We start from the raw sequence: 19,706 nt of genomic DNA on the forward strand, positions 1-19,706 counted from the left end.
ATACGACGGGCTTCTTTCAGTTTCCGCCTACCAAATCTACTTGCAAGGCTTTGGATAGCCTAGGGCTATAGTAGAAGACACCTGCCCAAGGTGCCATGCACTGGGACTGAACCCGGAAGCAAGCTTCTTACCACACAGCCACGTCTGTGGGTCAGCTGTGTAATATTCGTTTAACAATTTGTTAGATAATATGCAAATAATTTATTCTACAAAATACAAATCAGCTAATTAGTTTAAAGCAATAAAGATTCGTTAAGTTTAACAGAATACAGACATGGTCAAAGTTCAATTGACCCTTTTGCATTAAAACCAGCCAGATCTGGCCTCTCACACCCACCTGACAATGTCTCAAAAGTGAGCAATCACATCATTGAAATTGTGAAGCTATGAGATAACACAGGATTAATTCAAAACAACAGGAATAAATGAGCAAAAACATTTGACAGAGTAATTACCATCATTTAATGTTTGTTTTCCATGCTGGCATGGGTTGGACAGCTTGACTGGAACTAGCAAGTCCAGGAGGCTGCACCAGGTCCCAGGGTCTGTTTCGGCCTGGTTTCTATAGCTGGATGCCCTAATTCCAACCACCTTACGGAGGGCACTCGGTGCTTTTTACGTCGCACCAACACCAGGCCCTCTGAATGCTAAAGAGTTAAACAAATAACAACACAGACATCAAGGACTAAAAGCAACAACTAAGGGAAACCAACAAGGGCTAAATTAAAAAAGGGGTCAAATCTATGAGGTGGTGATGAAAAGTTCCTGGCTTTGGGTAAAAGAAATTACATGAGGCTCAGTTACGGTTTTATTCAACATATTGCCCCTCTCAGATTCACACACTTGTTGCAGTGGTCCTTCAGTTTTTCTAAGCCCTGTGAAAGAACTTGGAAGGCTGGGCCTACAACCAGGCCTTTCACGATTCCCTTAAAGCCAGAAAACTTTACAGAACCCTCTTAACAGGGGCTAAAACTACAACAAAAGGTATAGATTTACAATAAAGGGGTAACTGACTTCGGCATTTTCAAATGTGATCTCTCGTACGAGAGGGACACATTTATCAAATATCCACTGCTGTAAATGGTCGTAGTTGGTGATGGCTCCAGTGAAGATTTTGTCTTGCCTATGAGTCTGCAGGAAGAGAAACAACAGAAATGAAGAAAAAAAACAACAAAGTTTGAAGAGCCCCCCCCCTCCAACCCATCCACCCACACACACTTCTCTACAAGTACTCACCCTCTCTGTTTTCTTTTCCCTATCTTCCTCTCTCCCCACTACCCTTTCACCAGTTTACTACTACTACTACTACTACAATATCCTATGACTTCAATGAAATACATTCTCCAATGCTGCTCTCTCAAACCAGCTCCACAAGACACACAAGTCTCTGTTCTAGTCACCCCTTCTGCAAGTCTCTCCACCCCCATACACTGTACATTAACCAATATATAACAACAACAACAACAATAATAATAATAATCATAATTACATTTGGTGGTCTGAAAGCAATAGTGTCTGCTCCATTTCTTTCAGCCTCAGCAATGGGCCTGGAAAATAATTAGAAGCATTTCAAGATTATTTTTATTAGGTTTTAATTTAGAGATCACTTCAACCCTTTTGTTACCATATTTCTGTTGAAATACACTTACTTTTGTTTCAATTACTTTTGAAAATTATGAAGAATTTATTGAAATAACTTTGTCATTATTAAACTGGTGTCTGGAACTTAAATTAACATGAAGTTTTGATGGAAAGTTTTAATAAAGATCACTTCAACCCTTTTGTTGTTATATATCTGTCAATATACACTGTTTTGTTTTAATTAGTTTTAAGACTAATAAAGAATTTATTGGAACAACTGTCATTATTAAACTAATGTTTGGAACATAAATGAAACATGAAATTTTGATGGCAAGTTGTTTTAATGTAGATTGCTTTAAAGGTTTCTACCACAGAACTAGGGACAGTTTCAGATGGGTTGGCATTAAAAGGATTAACCATTTAGCATTTAAACTGGCCTTATTCAGCCTAAATATTCTGCCTTGTTTTATGTCCAAATGGGCCAGATGTGGCCGCTCACACTTTCCCTACAATGTCATCCTAAAAATAAGCAATTACATCATAGACATCTTGAAGCTACGAGATAACGCTGGATTAATTCAAGACAATGTGAATAAATAAGTAGAACGTTTGACAGAGAAATCTGAAATGCTAAAGGGTTAAACTGGCCAGATCTGGCCTCTTGCACCTTCTCTACAGTGTCAGTCTATGGCAGAGTAATGTGAATACTAAAGGCCTAAGTAAACTTACCCGAAAGCAGCGTAGAAAGGGCAGTCGTCCCTCAGCTGACTGGCCACCCGCATATAGGTCTTGTAGCCTTCTGACTCCTTGTCAGCAAAGTAGCCGATGATGTTTCGCTTCTTTGTCTGAGAAAAGACGTATAAAAAAGACAACGATGATGATGATGATGATGATGATGATGATGATAATCCTTTCTACTATACGTACAAGGCCTTGAAATTTGGAGGGAGGGGACCAGTCGATTAAATTGACCCCAGTGTTTCCCTGGTATTTAATTCATCGACCCCTAAAAGGATGAAAGGTAAAGTCAACTGCAGTGGAGTTTGAACTCAGAACATGGCAGATAAAATACTGCTAACGATTCTGCCAGCTAATAATAATAATAATAATAACATTGGAGGTTCTTAGATAGGGAGGGGCAGAAGTAATGCACACAAGTATATTACTGGTACTTTTCTTTTCTTTTACCTCCCAATTCTGAAAGGATAAGTCAAAGCTAACCAGCAGAGAGAGAGATGATGATGATGATGATGATGATGATGATGATGATGATGATGATCATGATGATGATGATGATGATGATGATGATGACACCTGATTGAAATAAGTTTGCTTGATTAGGTTTCACGTAGAGGCTGACTAATCAAGCTTGGATGGGATGAAATGTGAAGTAGATTTGGGTAGGATTTGAACTCCTAATGTCCTAGAACGACATCATTTAACATGATTTGACATCATTATTCAACATGTTTTCCTTGCTGGCATGGGTTGGACGGTTTGATTGGAGCTGGAAAGGCTGGAGAGCTGCACCAGGCTCCAATTGTCTGTCATGGCAAGATTTCTATGGCTGGGTGACCTTCCTAATGCCAACCACTCTACAGATAGTGCCAGGTGCCTATTATGTGGAACCAGCACATAGAAACCCTGCCAAACCAGATTGGAACATGGTGCAGCTCCCCAGCTTAGCAGGTTTCAATTAAACCGTCCAACCCATGCCAGCATGGAAAACGGATGTTAAATGATGATGATGATGATTTCTAAAACAAGCAAAAGGTTAAAAATTATTTTTTTTGTCTTTTTTTTTCCCTCCCAAATTAGGTCCGAGCATGGCTGTGTGGTAAGAAGCCTGATCAAGGGTGAAGAACTGGCATACTCCGAGAAGTAATCTGATGATGTGACATAATCCGTGGAGGTAATCCAGTCGGGTAAGATAATCCAAGAATTAAGGTACTCCAAAGCATCAGTCAGATGGATGTGAAGGTGAAGTTTGCTTCCGAACCACGTGGTTTTCAGTTCAGTCCCACTGCAGAGCACCATGGACAGAGTCTTTCCATTATAGCCCCAGGCTGACCCAAAGCCTTGTGAGTGAATTTGGTAAACAGAAACTGTGTGGAAGCCTGCTGTGTGTGTATTGCTGTCTTTTTTGCCTTGACATCATGTGAGCATCCCCATCATGCAAACGAGAGTTCTTCATTTCCAATCTTCCATGAAAACATGTCTGGTCCTGGGGAAATATTATCTTACTTGGAAATAGGCAAGGATTGGGGAGAGAAAAGGGACCAGAGAGAGATCTGCCTCATGCGAGCATAGAAAAATAAACACTAAATGATGGTGATGGTGGTGACAATGATGATGGTGGTGGTGAAAATGATGATGGTGATGATGGTGATGATGAAATACTTACATCAAGCTCATCGAGACCCTCCGAGGTTTTCACTTCTTGGATTGGATCCCTAAGCTGCTCCCGGATGTATTCCGCCAAAGCATCGACGGACCTCTGGCCCCGATATTCTTTTTTCACCGCTTGCCCATTCCGGAACAGCTTTAATGTGGGATACTTACTGATGTGATATGATGATGATACACTGGCTAAATAAAGAAATAAAACAGTCCAGAGATAAGATAAATACATACAAGAAGAAACACACACACACACACACACCATATAGACAGATCTTTACCAGCCTCCTCTTTCCTTTCCAACCTGGGGTGGTAACCATACATCTCCCCTAAAGCTACTCTCCTTCCATCATAGTTTAACATCCCGACACTTGGCATAAAGCCACCCACCTCAATACTGCACACCCCAAACTCAGATGAAGGGCCTTGTCTTGCAAATCACTTGCTGACCTCACTCGTGCTGGTTCCACAGAAAAAGCACTCAATACAATTCTGTAAAGTGGTTTGCATTAGGAAAGGCATCAAGCCATAGAACCGTATCGAAGCAGAGAGACACCAGAGCTTGAGACAGTCCTGTCAAACCATTCAACCCATACAAGCATGAAAAACAGACATTACACAGTAATAATGACACATACACAAATATGCATGCACACACAAACACATGCATACACATATATACACAGTAATGCCTTGATTAATTCATTCCTGGAGAATGCTCGTAAAGCGAAAACTTGTAAACAAAATATAAACTCTTGAAAATTTGTAAACCTGGAGTCTCATAAAATGAGGTCTTACTGTATATTGTATCCAGGGACAACCCTTTTGCCAATAAAAAATATGTTCTGTTTCTATTTTGTTTCTTGTTATTGTCATCACAAGTTAACCAATTAACTAATTAGCCAGTTTAGTAATCAATTGCTTGATTAATTGTTCATTTCATCGTTCAATCGTTTGATTAGTCTGTTTGTCATCTCGTTAATCCAAGTCTATCCTGTTGTCTCCCAATGAAAGGAAATAACTAAACAGACCCCAACCAATTACTGGTATTCATTTTACAAACTTCCAGGAGGAGGAAGTCATTGACAGGGGAGAGGACGTAAAAAAAAAAAAAAGAACAAATAGAATAAAGAAATGATGATGATGATGATGGTGTCAACAATGATGATGAAATACAAAGAGAATATGTAAAGATGATGTCACTTACTTTCTGCATCACAGTCAACTCTTCCAAATGCTATTTTACCAGGATTCTGGGGAAAAAAGGGGAGAGAGAGAAAATGAAATTATGTCAATCAATTGGTGGACTGAACACATTCACAACCACACATACACACACACACACACTTCCACAATCCACTCACACACAACATCTACAGACACATAAAGGTAAAGGTTACCTTCTTGAGTAATGTCGACCCTTAAGGGCCGGTTTTCTGGTTTCCATGGTGTACATGTTCTTCACCTGGACAGGATACCTGTCCCTCACAGGATTACTTGATTTTTGCCAGCTGAGTGGACTGGAGCAACGTGAAATGAAGTGTTTTGCTCAAGGACACAACACGGCCCCTGTCCAGGAATTGAAACCACAATCTCACAATCATATGTCCAACACCCTTAACTGCTAAGCCATGCACCTCTACAGACATGGGTGCACACACACGACTGGAAAGGGTTTCATTAATTTGTGTTTGAAGTTGAAATCCTTTCAACAGTAGAAAAGGAAAAGTGGGAGGAGAAGAAGTTGTAGTAGTGGGAGGAGGCAGACGAGAAGGTGAACCAGTGCAGATTTAACCATTTCCAAACATGGAACACAAGAGGAAGTCTTCAGTGCTGTTCCAACCGTGGACAGGCGCAGGAATGATTATATCGAAAGAAGCTTGCTTCCCAACCACATCGAGTCTGCTGAAATCAGGAGCTGCAGCATGGAAGATGTGAAGTATTTTGGCAGGTGAAGTTCTTGGGTCAATGGTAAATATCCCTAGATGCAGAATGGATGACCAGAAAACAAAGGTCAAGGGTCAGGATCAAACCATTCAGTTTAGTAAATTACTGCTATCGTCTGTAAAAACCATGCCAAAACTGACCTCGCCTGTGCTGGTGCCATGTAAAAAGCACTCAATACACTCTGCAGAGTGGTTGCTGTTAGGAAGGGCATCCAGCCGTAAAAACCCTGCCAAAACAGACCCAGAAGTCTGATGCAGTCTTCTGCCTGGCTGCTTCCTATCAAACTGTCCGATCCATGCCAGCATGGAAAGCGGACATTAAATGATGATGTCGATGATGATGATCTGTAGTTGTGGCAGATGAAATATCTTGGCCACCAAAAGATCAAACTCAGGCCTGACAGTGCATGCTTGCATAACTCAATCAACAAGTCTGGCATGGAAGAGTTGCACTGGTTCGAGCAAATAGCCTGACAAGGTCGAAAAACTGTTGAGATATTACTGGGGCAAGTTAATGAGACAACTTGGGGTCTCAAGAATGAAACCTATAGGCCCTCACATGTTCTATTATTCACTTATCACTGTGAACCCCCTTTTTTTTTTTGGAACCAAAAACATCTGTGATAAATAAGGGTGGATGCATTTAACCTGTTTCATGGAATTGTCGAAAATACTGAAATACTTACTGGAAATTCTTCTTTTATTTTTTTGGAAGATTCATCAAAGACTGGCGCTAAAATCTGACTGAAACGGCACCTGAAATGGCATCAATGGAGAGCAGTTTAGCAGGGAGCAGGGAGATGCTTCTATTTGTTTCAGTCGTTTGACTGCGGCCATGCTGGAGCACCACCTTTAGTCAAACAAATCAACAGTAGAACTTATTCTTTGTAGGCCTACTAGCACTTATTCTATCAGTCTCTTTTGCTGAACTGCTAAGTTACGGGGATGTAAACACCAGCATCAATTGTCAAGCAATGTTGGGGGTACAAACACACACACATATATATACAACAGGCTTCTTTCAGTTTCCATCTACCAAATCCACTCACAAGGCTTTGGTCAGCCCGAGGCTATAGCAGATGACACTTGCCCAAAGTGCCACGCAGTGGGACTGAACCTGGAACCACCACACTCAGCCACTCCTTGCACCTATATATATATTCCTCAATTTTAAATTCAAATTTCTAACCCCTCTTTGCATTGCAAGGGGACACTTTGCTTGCAAACCAGAAAATGCCACAACTATGGACGTACGTGTCTGTAATTCCTTTGCTAGTTTCAGTCATTAGACTGTGGCCATGCTGGGGCACCACCTTGAAGGATTTTTAGTACAAGGAATCGAAACAAGGAGACAGACCACTTTCCATTAGAAGGTACCTAAGGAAGGAGACAGACACTGTCCATCATTAGGCAGTACCTAAACAGAGGGAATAAAATACTGATCCTCATTAAAAGGTGCCTAAATAAGAGCCCTACTTTCCCCTAATCTAGAAATAAACAACAGAAATAAACAAGAAAATGTTAACTCACCAGTCTGCATAAAAATTTACAAATACTAATTCATGTCTGGCTGAAATAGAAAATGGTAGATTTAGAGTGAAAGGCTGATGGAGGGGGTAACGGTCAGGGGTAACATTATACAGAGAAGTGTGTGTGTGTGTGTGTGTGTGTGTGTGTGTGTGTGTGTGGTCAATGAGAGACAGTAACATAGTCGTGTTTTGCAAACAACTTGCACATGCAAATGCTACCAGTCAAAAACTCCGCATACCAGAAGCCAGCAAGTATATGGGGTTGTCAGGAGAAAATGTGCGCCGTTTCGGGGCCTACCTCTTGACGGCATCACTGGTTCTAAACAAGTGCCACTATCATACAAGATATATTGCATGTTTCTGGTTTGCCATGGAAAACATGTCTGGCCATGGGGAGATATTATCTCATGGAGAAACAGATGTATGTAGGTGTGTATGCATGCATGTATGGACACATGTATGTATGGATGGATGGATGGACGGATGTATGTATGTATGCATATTCATGTAAAAAGTGTTAAAGTGGTTTACTAAATGATACTGACCAAAAATGCTTTGTATATTGCCCTCAGTCAGTTGGATCGTGTCCGCTGCAGAAGGTTCAAAGAAAGACAGCTGAAATAGAAACAAATGACACAATTACACACTTATTGAGTACAACAATGTCATAGGATAGTTTAGTTATCAGGCATCAGCTGGTGGTGGTGGTGGTGGAGGTTTGAACGTCGCAAGGCAGGGAAAAGAATTGGTGCTGTGAAGAACTGAGACGTTGGTCTTCTCAAGAAAGCCTTCTTGTTGCAGTTTGTCTGTTAGTGGAACATTTTTGAGACAAATGGAGAAGTTTAAGGATCTCAGAACCATATTCAGGAATGGCTGATGTCAGTGGCATGTAAAAAAAAAAAACACCCACTACACTATTGGAGTGGTTGGCGTTAGGAATGGCATCCAGCCATAGAAACTTTTCCAAATCAGATTGGAACTTGGTACAGCTCCCCAGCTCTCAGTCAAACCCATACTAGCATGGAAAACAAACGTTAAATGATGATGATGATATACACATCTGTATATACATGAACAAAGCATCTTCAATATACAGGGAGAATTGTTATTATAATCGCTTGCTATATAATACAGCAAGTCTTGTAATGTCGCTTTTGTATAGTCTTTACATTCATAAAGTACACAAATAACATATTTCTGAGCATTAAAAAAAAAAGCATTTATTGTCAATCAATCAAATCTCGAATAAACTGTCAGAAAATTGAATTTTGAAGAGCTTTAAGTATTCCTACTCAGAGCGTTAAAATAACACATAACAGCTGTTATAATACCATTCTACCTCCAGGCTAATATTACCACCACCACCACCGCCACCGCCACCGCCACCATCAGTAGTAGTAGCAGCAGCATGATACCACCATCACCATGGGAATCAACCCTTGTCACTAATGATTATGATTAAAATAGTAAATAGCTGCAATTACATGGTACTCTAAAAGCAAGTACCCTACTGCCACTGCCATCGTGTATACTAATTATATTTCAACAATGAAGGAACCCCCACTTGTCATTCAAACTGCAAGGGACAACAGTTAATCTCCCTCAAATTACACCCTACTCCCCTTTTGTTTTTCTTTTTTAACAAAAAAAAAACCCCCCAACAAAAAGGTGTGCAAGACACATTGTATGATGTAGTGATATTACCCCCAAAAAGATGGGGTGGTCATGGTTGGATTGCTGGGGTTTTTTTCCTCATAGATAAGCTTGATTGAGGGAGCTGACCTGGACAAGTTAAAACATTAAAAACAAGTTCTGTTCATAACAGCAGTTGTGTTGTAATGTCAGTTTTATAGTTTCTCATACACGCATACACATACATGTGCATACACACGTGAGCATACACACGTGAGCATACACATACATGTGTGCATACACACGTGAGCATACACATACACGTGTGCATACACACGCACTATGTGCACACTTGTTACAACTGATTTATAGGTCTTCGACACACACACACACATACATTATATATGTGCATATGTATATATATATATATATGTGTGTGTGTGTGTGTGTGTGTGTGTGTGTGTGTGTCTATACATACATACACACACACACGCATGCATTCACCACATGGAAAGACTTGTTGAAAATACACCATATGTTAAAAATAACCTGCTTTACACTATTTTCAATTACACAACACTCAGTCTTCTTCTTATTGTTGTTGATGTGAAGAAGTGGGTGGTGTCTCAGTTATTCTCAAAACAATTCTAGTTCCCTAAATCAACCCGTGCACATTCTCATACATGCGGTTGGTGAGTCTCCCATCCCTACTTTGGCAAAACCAGCAAAGTCTATACTTTGCTGATGAGGTCATAAGACTGAAACATGAAGTTATCGTCTGTCATCATCATCATCATTTAGCATCGGCTTTCCATGGGTTAGACGGCTTGACTGGAACTGGTAAGCCCGAGAGCTACACCAAGTTCCAGTCTGAATTGGGCCTGGTTTCCACAACCAGATGCCCTTTCTAGCTCCAATTACTTCGAGAGTGCAGTGGGTACCTTTTATGTGTCACTGGGACGGATGCTTTTACATGTCAATGGCACTGGCCACGACTACGATTTCACTTGGCTTGGTATGTCTTCTCAAGCACAGCAAATCACACACACACACACACACACCAAACTCTAGCTACAGTTAAGTTTCTAATACACTTCAGCAGATACTAAAGAAACAATCAGACAAGCAAACAAGTCAAAACACAAATGAATAAAATAAAAACACAACAGCATCCTTATAAATCAATATTGTTTTTACAATTAACGAGAAAATAAACTTGTCAATGAAGAATGTCACAGATTGTACTAATTTTTATCAACTTTTACACGATAAATTGTTAAAAATATTCTACCTAAATGAAGATTCGAAGCTTGCTCGTTAATTTGATCAGATGCCTTTAACAGGTTACTTGGGAGGTCTTCCCTGAGGGCTACTAGTAACATGGAATTCAGTACGAGCTGATGCATGGTTAGATTGTTGGTAACTAAACTGCACCCCGTCCACTAAGCTTGCTAGAAAGCCAGCAAGACTGAAAACAAGACCTGTCAAAAGAACAGAAGAACCTACGAGACACACACACACACACACACACCTCTCTTTTTACACACACACACATACTCACAGAGTTGAAATGCTGTTTGATTTTTTCCTCACCCCTTCCTTCCTTGTTCATCTATCACCCCTTCCTTTCTCATTCGTATGTATTATTATAGCAGACATAAATGCATATATGTGCGTGTGAGTGCATGTGTGTTTGTGTCTTCTTGTCTTGATGCAGCAAAATAGGTGTAGAATGATTGCTTGCTGTCATCCACGCAGCGTCATTCATTTCCGACATTCTGCGAGACCATGTCTGACCCTGGTAAACTATTACCTTGCTTGGAAACAGGTGAGGATTAATGGCAGGAAGGGCTCCCAGCTATAGAAAACCTGCCTTAATAAACACAGCTTGACACATGCAAGCATGAAAAAGCAGACATTAAAATGATGAACTAGTTGTAAAAATAAAAACCACAAGCTAAGACCTGTTTTAAGGTTTAAGATCACAATAATCCCTCCTTAGCCATCTTAGTTTATGGCACAAACAGATGGCATTCAGGGACAACAAATCTATTTTGTGGAATTTTATGTAGAACAAGCCTGTAAGTATGCATTGTGATGACATAGCAAGCCAGCTCTAAAAATACCTGTTCAAACAAGACAAAAGGACAGGGAGCCTCTGTGATCTTTCAAACTGCTAGAAATAACAGCCAACTCTCCCTTAGGTTATACCTTGCTATCTTAAATAAGGAAACAATATGTTAATGTAACCCTAAAATATTCTTTAAAGGGTAGGGTGGCAATTGTTGTTGTTGCTAGGCTTAGTTCATTGTAAAGCAAATACCATCAGAAGTGACATATCCAGGACACAGCGGAAAAGGCAAACCTCTGGGTTTGGTTAAAAAGAGACAATGAGCAATGGTTAGAAGAATATTCTTTTCTACTCTAGGCACAAGGCCCGAAATTTTGGGGGAGGGGTCCAGTCGATTAGATCGACCCCAGTACTTAATCTGTTGACCCTGAAAGGACAAAAGGCAAAGTCAACCTCGGTGGAATTTGAACTCAGAATGTAAAGACAGACGAAATACCGCTAAGCATTTGATGGAGATCAGAGTTTGTGCCGCACTGCGTGTCAGGGTGTTCTGAAGAGGTTTGAAGAACGTTACAATGTCGAAGGAGGACATTTTGAGCATCTGAGAGATTGAACATTATCTGTTTAAGATGTGCAGAAACAATATGATTGTAAGATAGAAATTTAAACTGCCTATGTGATAACTGTAAACCTGCTTTTGGGCCACTCTGTATACATACATACATACGTCGTTGCCAGTACCGCCTGACTGGCCTTCGTGCGGGTGAGACGTAAAAGCACCCACTACACTCTCGGAGTGGTTGGCGTTAGGAAGGGCATCCAGCTGCAGAAACTCTGCCAAATCAGATTGGAGGCTGGTGTTGCCATCCGGTTTCACCAGTCCTCAGTCAAATCATCCAACCCATGCTAGCATGGAAAGCGGACGTTAAACGATATATATAAAATATATATATATTTTATTTCATTCTGTATCACAATTGCCTGACAAATGGGAACTTGAAACTGTGTAGCAGTTTTATTTTGGGATGATTTGGCAGTTTTAATAACAAAAGTATATACACATATGTGTGTGTGTTTGTTTGTTTGTCCCACACCACCACCTGACAGCCGGTGTTGGTGTGTTTACATCCCTGTAACTTAGCGGTTAGAATAAGCACTAGGTTTTAAAAATAAATCCGGGGTATGGGGTGGGTAGTCAATTGGTTTCAACTAAAACCATTCCAGTTGGCGCCCCAGCATGGCCGCAAGTTAAAACGACTGAAATGATTGCGAGATAAAAAGATGCATGACTTTTAACGAGTGAGACAACTGACACTGGAAGTCAAGCTGATTATCTCCTGTAATTAATTACAAACAACAACAGAAATAAATTGAAGGAAGGTTCAAAAGACAAGCACCTGTCATCACAAGACATATTTATAGATCTGCCAGCCGGTTGTGTACACACACACACACACACACACACACACATAGATACATACAACACATATTCTTTTGTGCTTTTCTTTATTTCAGGCATTTGACTGCGGCCATGCTGGAGCACTGCATTTTAGTCGAACAAATCAACCCCAAGACTTATTCTTTGTAAGCCCAGTACTTATTCTGTTGGTCTCTCTTTTGCCATATAAAGCCACACACATATGTACGTACACAGACGGCAGCGAGCTGGCAGAATCGTTAGCACGCCGGGCGAAATGCTTAGCGGTATTTCGTCTGCCGCTACGTTCTGAGTTCAAATTCCGCCGAGGTCGACTTTGCCTTTCATCCTTTCGGGGGTCGATTAAATAAGTACCAGTTACGCACTGGGGTCGATATAATCGACAATCCTTTTGTCTGTCCTTGTTTGTCCCCTCCGTGTGTAGCCCCTTGTCGGTAGTAAAGAAATAACATATGTGCGTACATATACAAACACATACACATACATATGGACATAAATATACAAACACATACATAAATACATATATATACATATATACATATATATACATATATACATATATATACATATATACATATATATACATATATATATTCTTTCACTTGTTTCAGTCATTTGACGGTGGCCATGCTGGGGCACCACCTTGAAGGGTTTTAGTTAAACAGCTTGACCCCAGGACTTATTTTTTTAAAGCCTATTACTAATTCTATTAATCTCTTTTGCTGAACCACCAAGTTGGGTGGACGTAAACACACCAACACCAGTTTTCAAACAGTGATGCGGGGCAAACAGTTTGTGTGTCTGTGTTTGTCCCCCCACCATCACTTGACAACCAATGTTGGTGTGTTTACGTCCCCGTAACATAGCGGTTCGGGACCGATAGAATAGGTACTAGGCTTACAAAGAATAAGTCCCGGGATCGATTTGTTCGACTAAAGGTGGTGCCCCAGCATGGCTGCAGTCAAATGAATGAAACAAATAAAAGAATACATATATATATATATATATATATACATATATATATATTGAAGCAGTCCGTACTGCATTGCTGTTTCGTTATTTTCTTTCTCTTGTTTTTCTTTTGTAAAATAGATTCCTGTCCATATTTTGAAAGAAAGAAAGAAAAAAGAAAAAGATTTGTACACATGCGATAGAACCGACTAATAAACCACCGACTGATTGTTCAGTCTAACAAGCATAATAAGCAATTAAACAAGCGATTGATTAGTCAGTTAGCTGGATATTTCACCGACTAACAAAGGCAGTGGAACTGAAACCTATGCACGTGTTATTGTATGTATATATATATGTATATATATATATGCATATATACCACGAGTAGCAGTAATCAAAATGATGATGATGATGAACAAAATTGGAAGGACACATTCGAAACTAATACTACAAAAACAATAACCACTATAATTGTTGTTGTTGTTGTTATTATTATTATTATATTCAAATTCTGCCGTGGTCGACTTTCCCTTTCGGGGTCGATAAATAAATACCAATGAAACACTGAGGGATCGATGTAACTGACTGATCCCGTTTTCCAAAATGGCTGCTCTTGTGGCAAAATTTGAAACCATTATTATTGTTATTTATTATTTATTATTATTGTTATTATTTACATGTTTGTAGCTTTTCACACCTGTTACAAGCGTAATTGGAAAAATGGGCAACGGGATGGGGGGGGGGGGGGTAAATCCAATACGTATGCAGACACACACACACAGGGGGGGAGGGGGTTACATAAAGAAAAGGAAATCGAGGAGGGGATGGAGTGAGAGAAACGGGAGAGAGGGGGAAAAGTGAAAGAATAATAGATAGGGAGAGAGAGAGGGGGGAGGAGAAAGGCAGACGGAGTGAGAGGAAGAGGAAGAGATTAAAAATTAGAAACAAGATAGATGGGTGAGAGATGCTGTTGAGTGAAAGGGGGAGGGAAGGAGAGAGAGAGAGAGAGAGAGAGGTGCGTTCAACGTCATGGGAGGAGAGGTGAGAGGTAGACAGAGAGGAGAAAGTGAGGGGGGAGGTGCATTAAAAAAAGGGGAGGAGGTGTCGGGGCTAACATAAACGAAGAGTACTATGTGTGTGTGTGTGTGTGTGTATATGTGTGTGTGGCGACTCTTCGGTATTGGTGTGAGGAAACGTCATTCACCCTGTTTTACAGCTATTATCTATGTCAAGAGGGAAGGTTTTGTGGGTGAATGACGTCGTCTACCAATACCGAAGGATTGCCTATATATATATATATATATATAAAACAAATAATAAATGAGTATATGCATATATACGTACAGGTATGTGCATACCTACGTCTACCTGTATATATAGGTGCATATCTGGGTACAGGACATTGCAAACAAAACGTAGACAAGAAAATAATAATGAACCAGAGTACAGAAAACACACAGGCCACATAGAGAACATTTTCCTTCATCAGCTACCCCCCGTTTTAACACCGGCGTTAACACATCCACAGACGACGATGAGAGAAATATAGAAAGAGTAAGATGTGGTAAGAGGAATTGTTATAGTGTGTGTGTGTGTGTGAATAACGCCAGAGCAAGCTTGAAGTAGGTTCCAGAACTGGACAGACTACATACTCTAACAACAGCCACCCTTCGCATACACAGACTGCTACCTACGGGTGGGTGGTGGGTGTATGTGTGTGCAACAGAGAAGTATGTCACGATTTCACACACGCAAACAGGTAGACTTTTTTTTTTTTTTTTTATTGAAGGTAGGGTGAGCAAAATATGCATAGAAAAATATATGATAAATTTCTAAATATATATCTAATGCCTCTCTAGTCGGGTTCCATTAAAATTGAAGTAGTTCGATCAAGTTATCTTAGCTTTTAGCTTTTACTTGCTTCAATCACAAGATTGCGGCCATGCTGGGGCACTGCATCGACGGGAGTCAAACAAATCGACCCCTGTACCTATTTTTTTTGTTTTTAAAAGTCTAGTACTTATTTCATCAGTCTCTTATGCCGAACTGCTAATTTTACAAGGACGTGAACAAAGCAACACCGTTTCTTAAGCTGCGATGGAGGAGAAACACAAATACACACACGACAAATTCACTCACAAGACGTTGGAAAAGCCTGGGGCTACAGGAGAAGATACATGCCCAAGGTGCCGCGCAGTTGCACCGAACCTCAAACCACGTGGTTGCAAAGCGAACGTCTTAACCCCACAGCCAAGCCTGAACAGAGAGTACTCCACAGACGCGGGTACCCTTAACATAATTCTCAAACAAAAACCGACACGACAATTCACTCATTCGGTTTCGGTTGACCCGAGGCAATTGTCAAAGTCACTTGTTGAGGATGCCACGCTGGGAGGTCGAACCCCGAACACGTCGTCACTAGGAAGCTAACCTCATTTGGCTAAATCCACGTTCACTCACGCACACGGTCACCAGGTATGAGGGAAACGAAACCTGAGAAGGTGTAATCATTTATGTATTATTGAAGCCGAGGTAGACTTTACCTTTTATCCTTTCAAGGGGTTGATAAATTAAGTTCCAGTTGAAAACTGGGGTTCATGTAATCGATTCCTTCCCTCCCCACCAATTGCTGCTCTTGTGGCAAAATTTGAAACCATTATTATTATTATTATTATTATTATTATTATTATGGATGAAAAATAAAACGGAATAATTTACAGAGAGCAGACCCCCATTTTACAGAAGCCACAACAGCAATCTTTGGGGGACAAGGAAGTCGAGGTATTCATGGCAGTCCCAAAAAAGGTAACAGCACCGAAAACGCTGCTGGGAATGCTCAGAAATGTGGTTTGTATTTCTTCTAATAACATTCACTGTAGAGCTAAAGTAATGTGATCAGGTACCCGAGCGTGACTCGAAACAACGGCTTTCCCCTCCATAATAACTTGGCTCAGCATAATCAGCTGTCTTCTGAGAAAGAAAACGACCACACACACACACACACACACACAGTCTCTGTCTCGTGTGTGTGTGTATTGTTTGTAGTTTCAGAAAACATCGAACGTGATTGGAAGAGATTGATCTACGTAAACATTTGCGGGTGACATACATTGGGGGGTAGGGGAAAGGCGATAGCTCGTAAGAGGGCACGTGTAAAAGAAAAGACGGGTAGATAGCAACATATACATGTAGATAGATAGATTGATACATCCGTAGACAATAAAATAGCTAGGTAGATAGGTAGGGGATTGGTACATTAGTAGACAGACAGACACAGAGGGAGACTGGTACGTATGTGGATAGATAGGTAGATAGATAGACAGACAGATAAATAGATAGATGGTTATGTATGAAGGTAGACAGATAGATAGATAGATGGATAAGTAGATAGATAGACAGATAGATAGACAACACATTCGTGTTTGTGTGGGTATCCCAAATGTATGTTATGTAAACATAGAGGTTTCTCATACAAAGCCGCCCCACCCCGCCCCAATGTCTGCGGGAGGGTCAAGAACTCTTTACATCTCACAAAGCAAAAGTCAACAGTCTCAGCACACACGTTTGTTTTAAATATAAACAAAAGGAGAACGTCTTAATGTTCTATCTATCCGTATGTGAATGTATATATATGTATATATATAGGCGAAGGCGTGGCTGTGTGGTAAGAAGCTTGCTTCCCAACCACATGGTTCCGGGTTCAGTCCCACTGCGTGACTCCTTGCGCAAGTGTCTGCTTTTGCCTCAGGCATTGTATGGCATTTTGGGGCAGGTGTCTTCTATTATAGCCGTGGGTCTACCAAAGCATTGTGAGTGGATTTGGTAGACGGAAACTGAAAGAAGCCCATCAAATACATGCATGCGTGTGTATATGTTTGCTCTCTACCAGCGTTAGTTAACCAGTGTTGGTTCGTTTAGGTCCTAATGAGTTAGTCGTTCGGCAAAAGAGATCGATAGAATAAGTAACAAACTTTTAAAAAGAACATAAGTACTGGAGTATATATATATACCTGTATATATACACGTGTATACAAATGTATATGTGTGTGTATATATATATATATATATATATACATGTGTATGTGTATATATATGTATATATGTGTGTGTATATATACATGTGTATGTGTGTATAAATATATGATGATATGTATGTATATATGCGTACATGTAGAAATAGATATGTAGCAACAGGTGTGTCTAAGATAAGATCGATACTCAATAATCGAATTGCAAGCAAACATACAGAAAATTCAATCACATCAACAAGTTTGAAAAGCCGCTTTTTGGTTTAGCCTGAGGTCAGGTCAACCCTAACTGAGCAGACCTCTGGCACAGACTATCAAGGAATACATTATGCAAGTGTGGCCCTCTCGCCTTTCTTTTCTTTTCAAGACTGTGGATCGAGTTGCGTCCCTTTGTAAACTTAGCCATTCGATGAATAGAAACCGATGAAATTAATTACTGCACTCGATACAATGAAGTAAAACCATAAGAGGTACTGCCCCAGTATGGCCGTAGGTTAATGAATGATACCCGTCAGGATAGACAGAAGGTCACGTGTTGAACTCTAGTACTCTACTGGTACTTGTTTTTTGATTAATTCACCCCCACCCCCAGGAGAATAAGGACATAATAGAGCTTGGTGAGAATTGAACCATAAACATCTAGATCCAAACTTCCGAAGACTTCAGAAGTATTCCTCGCCGGGATCCGAACCATCCACACCAATTCCGCAGACCTATCATGGCTGTTGTTAAAGAGAATGATGGTAAGGGTGATGATGACGATGATGACCGGTGGTGGTGATGACAGAGGCGGTATAGCGATGATAAAGGTGGCCGAGTTCAAATTCCGCCAAGATCGAGCTTACTCTTTCACCCTTTCGGGGTTTTGTCAAAACACCAACCACTGCGATCGAAGCAATCGACCAGCTGTCTCCCCCCAAAATTGCTGGCTTTGTACCAAAAATATGAAACCACTGTTTAACCCCAGGCCAGTACTGATCGCGCCACAGGACCATGATCGAAAGACATTCAAGTCGTGACCATCCAGTCATTCGGCAAACCAGGGTCAGTAGTGTTACCCAACAGATCCTGTATAAGGTCTGATTCAATGTAGATTTGGCTGCTGTTTATAGCAAGTCGAGCGACAGCGTGATTGTTCCTTCGCTGAGTCGTAGATGATGATGATGATGATGATGATGATGATGATGATGATGAAAATGACGATGACGACGGTGGTGGTGGTGGGTGCACATACGGGTGAAATATGAAAACCTGAAACAACAGACACCGAAAATGTTCCGCCTCGGATACGAAAAGGAATTTACAGCAGTAATCATTAACCTCTACTACAATCTTGAAGGCCTGGGATTAAGATACAGGATGTGCTGTGGCCTCTATGCATTTTCCCAAGAGCATTAGGGAAATGCCTTCTAACTGATATCGAAACTGAATCGACAGATTTCAAATGCTCTCACCAGCAGCAATAGTAATACTTGATTTTGGGGTGGGGGAAAAGTAAAAGAGGGGGGGTCTTGCTGTTAGAAATTGCAGCCAAATTTCCTTTAAATCACATCCAATAGTGTTAAGACAGACAGACAGATAGATAGGTAAACAGGTAGGTAGGTAGATAGATAGATAGATAGGATAGATAGACAGATAGGATGGACAGACAGACGGATAGAGAGAGGGATGGAGGATGGATGATCACAATTGGAACGCCTTGCCAGGCCTGATCAGAGCTAAACAACTCCAGAGTCCTTAACTAGGTTTCGGTTCTATGAAATACAGGAGATTGTGTGACATGCATGCCTTCCCAAAATACGCCGGTGGTGGAGATGAAGTTGTAGTAACAACATCCAGGAAACGAAACCGGATCGCTGATCATACACGTCTAGGTATACACGCATCACACACTAGCGCCGTCTAACCTCTGACCTCTTAACGGGCGGGCGCTCATACGTGGTCAGTCGACCTTGACAACAAGTAATAGCAGCCAAGCCTTCTTGAAATCATACTTTACTTGCGTCACAAAAAAACAAAACAAAGACATGCAGATAATATAGTTCAAAATACATTGTGTTTGTAGGGAGATTAGGACAGGGTGGTCATGACCGGAACGCTTTTGAACATAGCTCTGCTGGCTCGGAA

General features: G+C 40.7%; 1 protein-coding gene across 1 annotated transcript in view; it reads right to left on the bottom strand.

Moving 5' to 3' along the window:
• The window catches only part of LOC106881956 (endoplasmic reticulum resident protein 44), a 60,304-nt gene that overhangs the window by 38,061 nt on the left and 2,537 nt on the right, over positions 1–19,706 (bottom strand). Inside the window, exons 2-9 of the mRNA XM_052977183.2 lie at positions 8,002–8,071; positions 7,458–7,497; positions 6,614–6,683; positions 5,189–5,234; positions 3,986–4,170; positions 2,311–2,426; positions 1,490–1,547; positions 1,015–1,131 (exon numbers count right to left, since the gene is read on the bottom strand). Of these exons, the coding sequence (XP_052833143.1) occupies positions 1,015–1,131; positions 1,490–1,547; positions 2,311–2,426; positions 3,986–4,170; positions 5,189–5,234; positions 6,614–6,683; positions 7,458–7,497; positions 8,002–8,071 (702 nt within the window). The remainder of the gene's footprint in view (positions 1–1,014; positions 1,132–1,489; positions 1,548–2,310; positions 2,427–3,985; positions 4,171–5,188; positions 5,235–6,613; positions 6,684–7,457; positions 7,498–8,001; positions 8,072–19,706) is intronic.

Source organism: Octopus bimaculoides, chromosome 27 (genome assembly GCF_046866305.1).
Source record: "Octopus bimaculoides isolate indiv1 chromosome 27, ASM4686630v1, whole genome shotgun sequence".
Classification (NCBI taxonomy): Eukaryota; Metazoa; Mollusca; class Cephalopoda; order Octopoda; family Octopodidae; genus Octopus; species Octopus bimaculoides.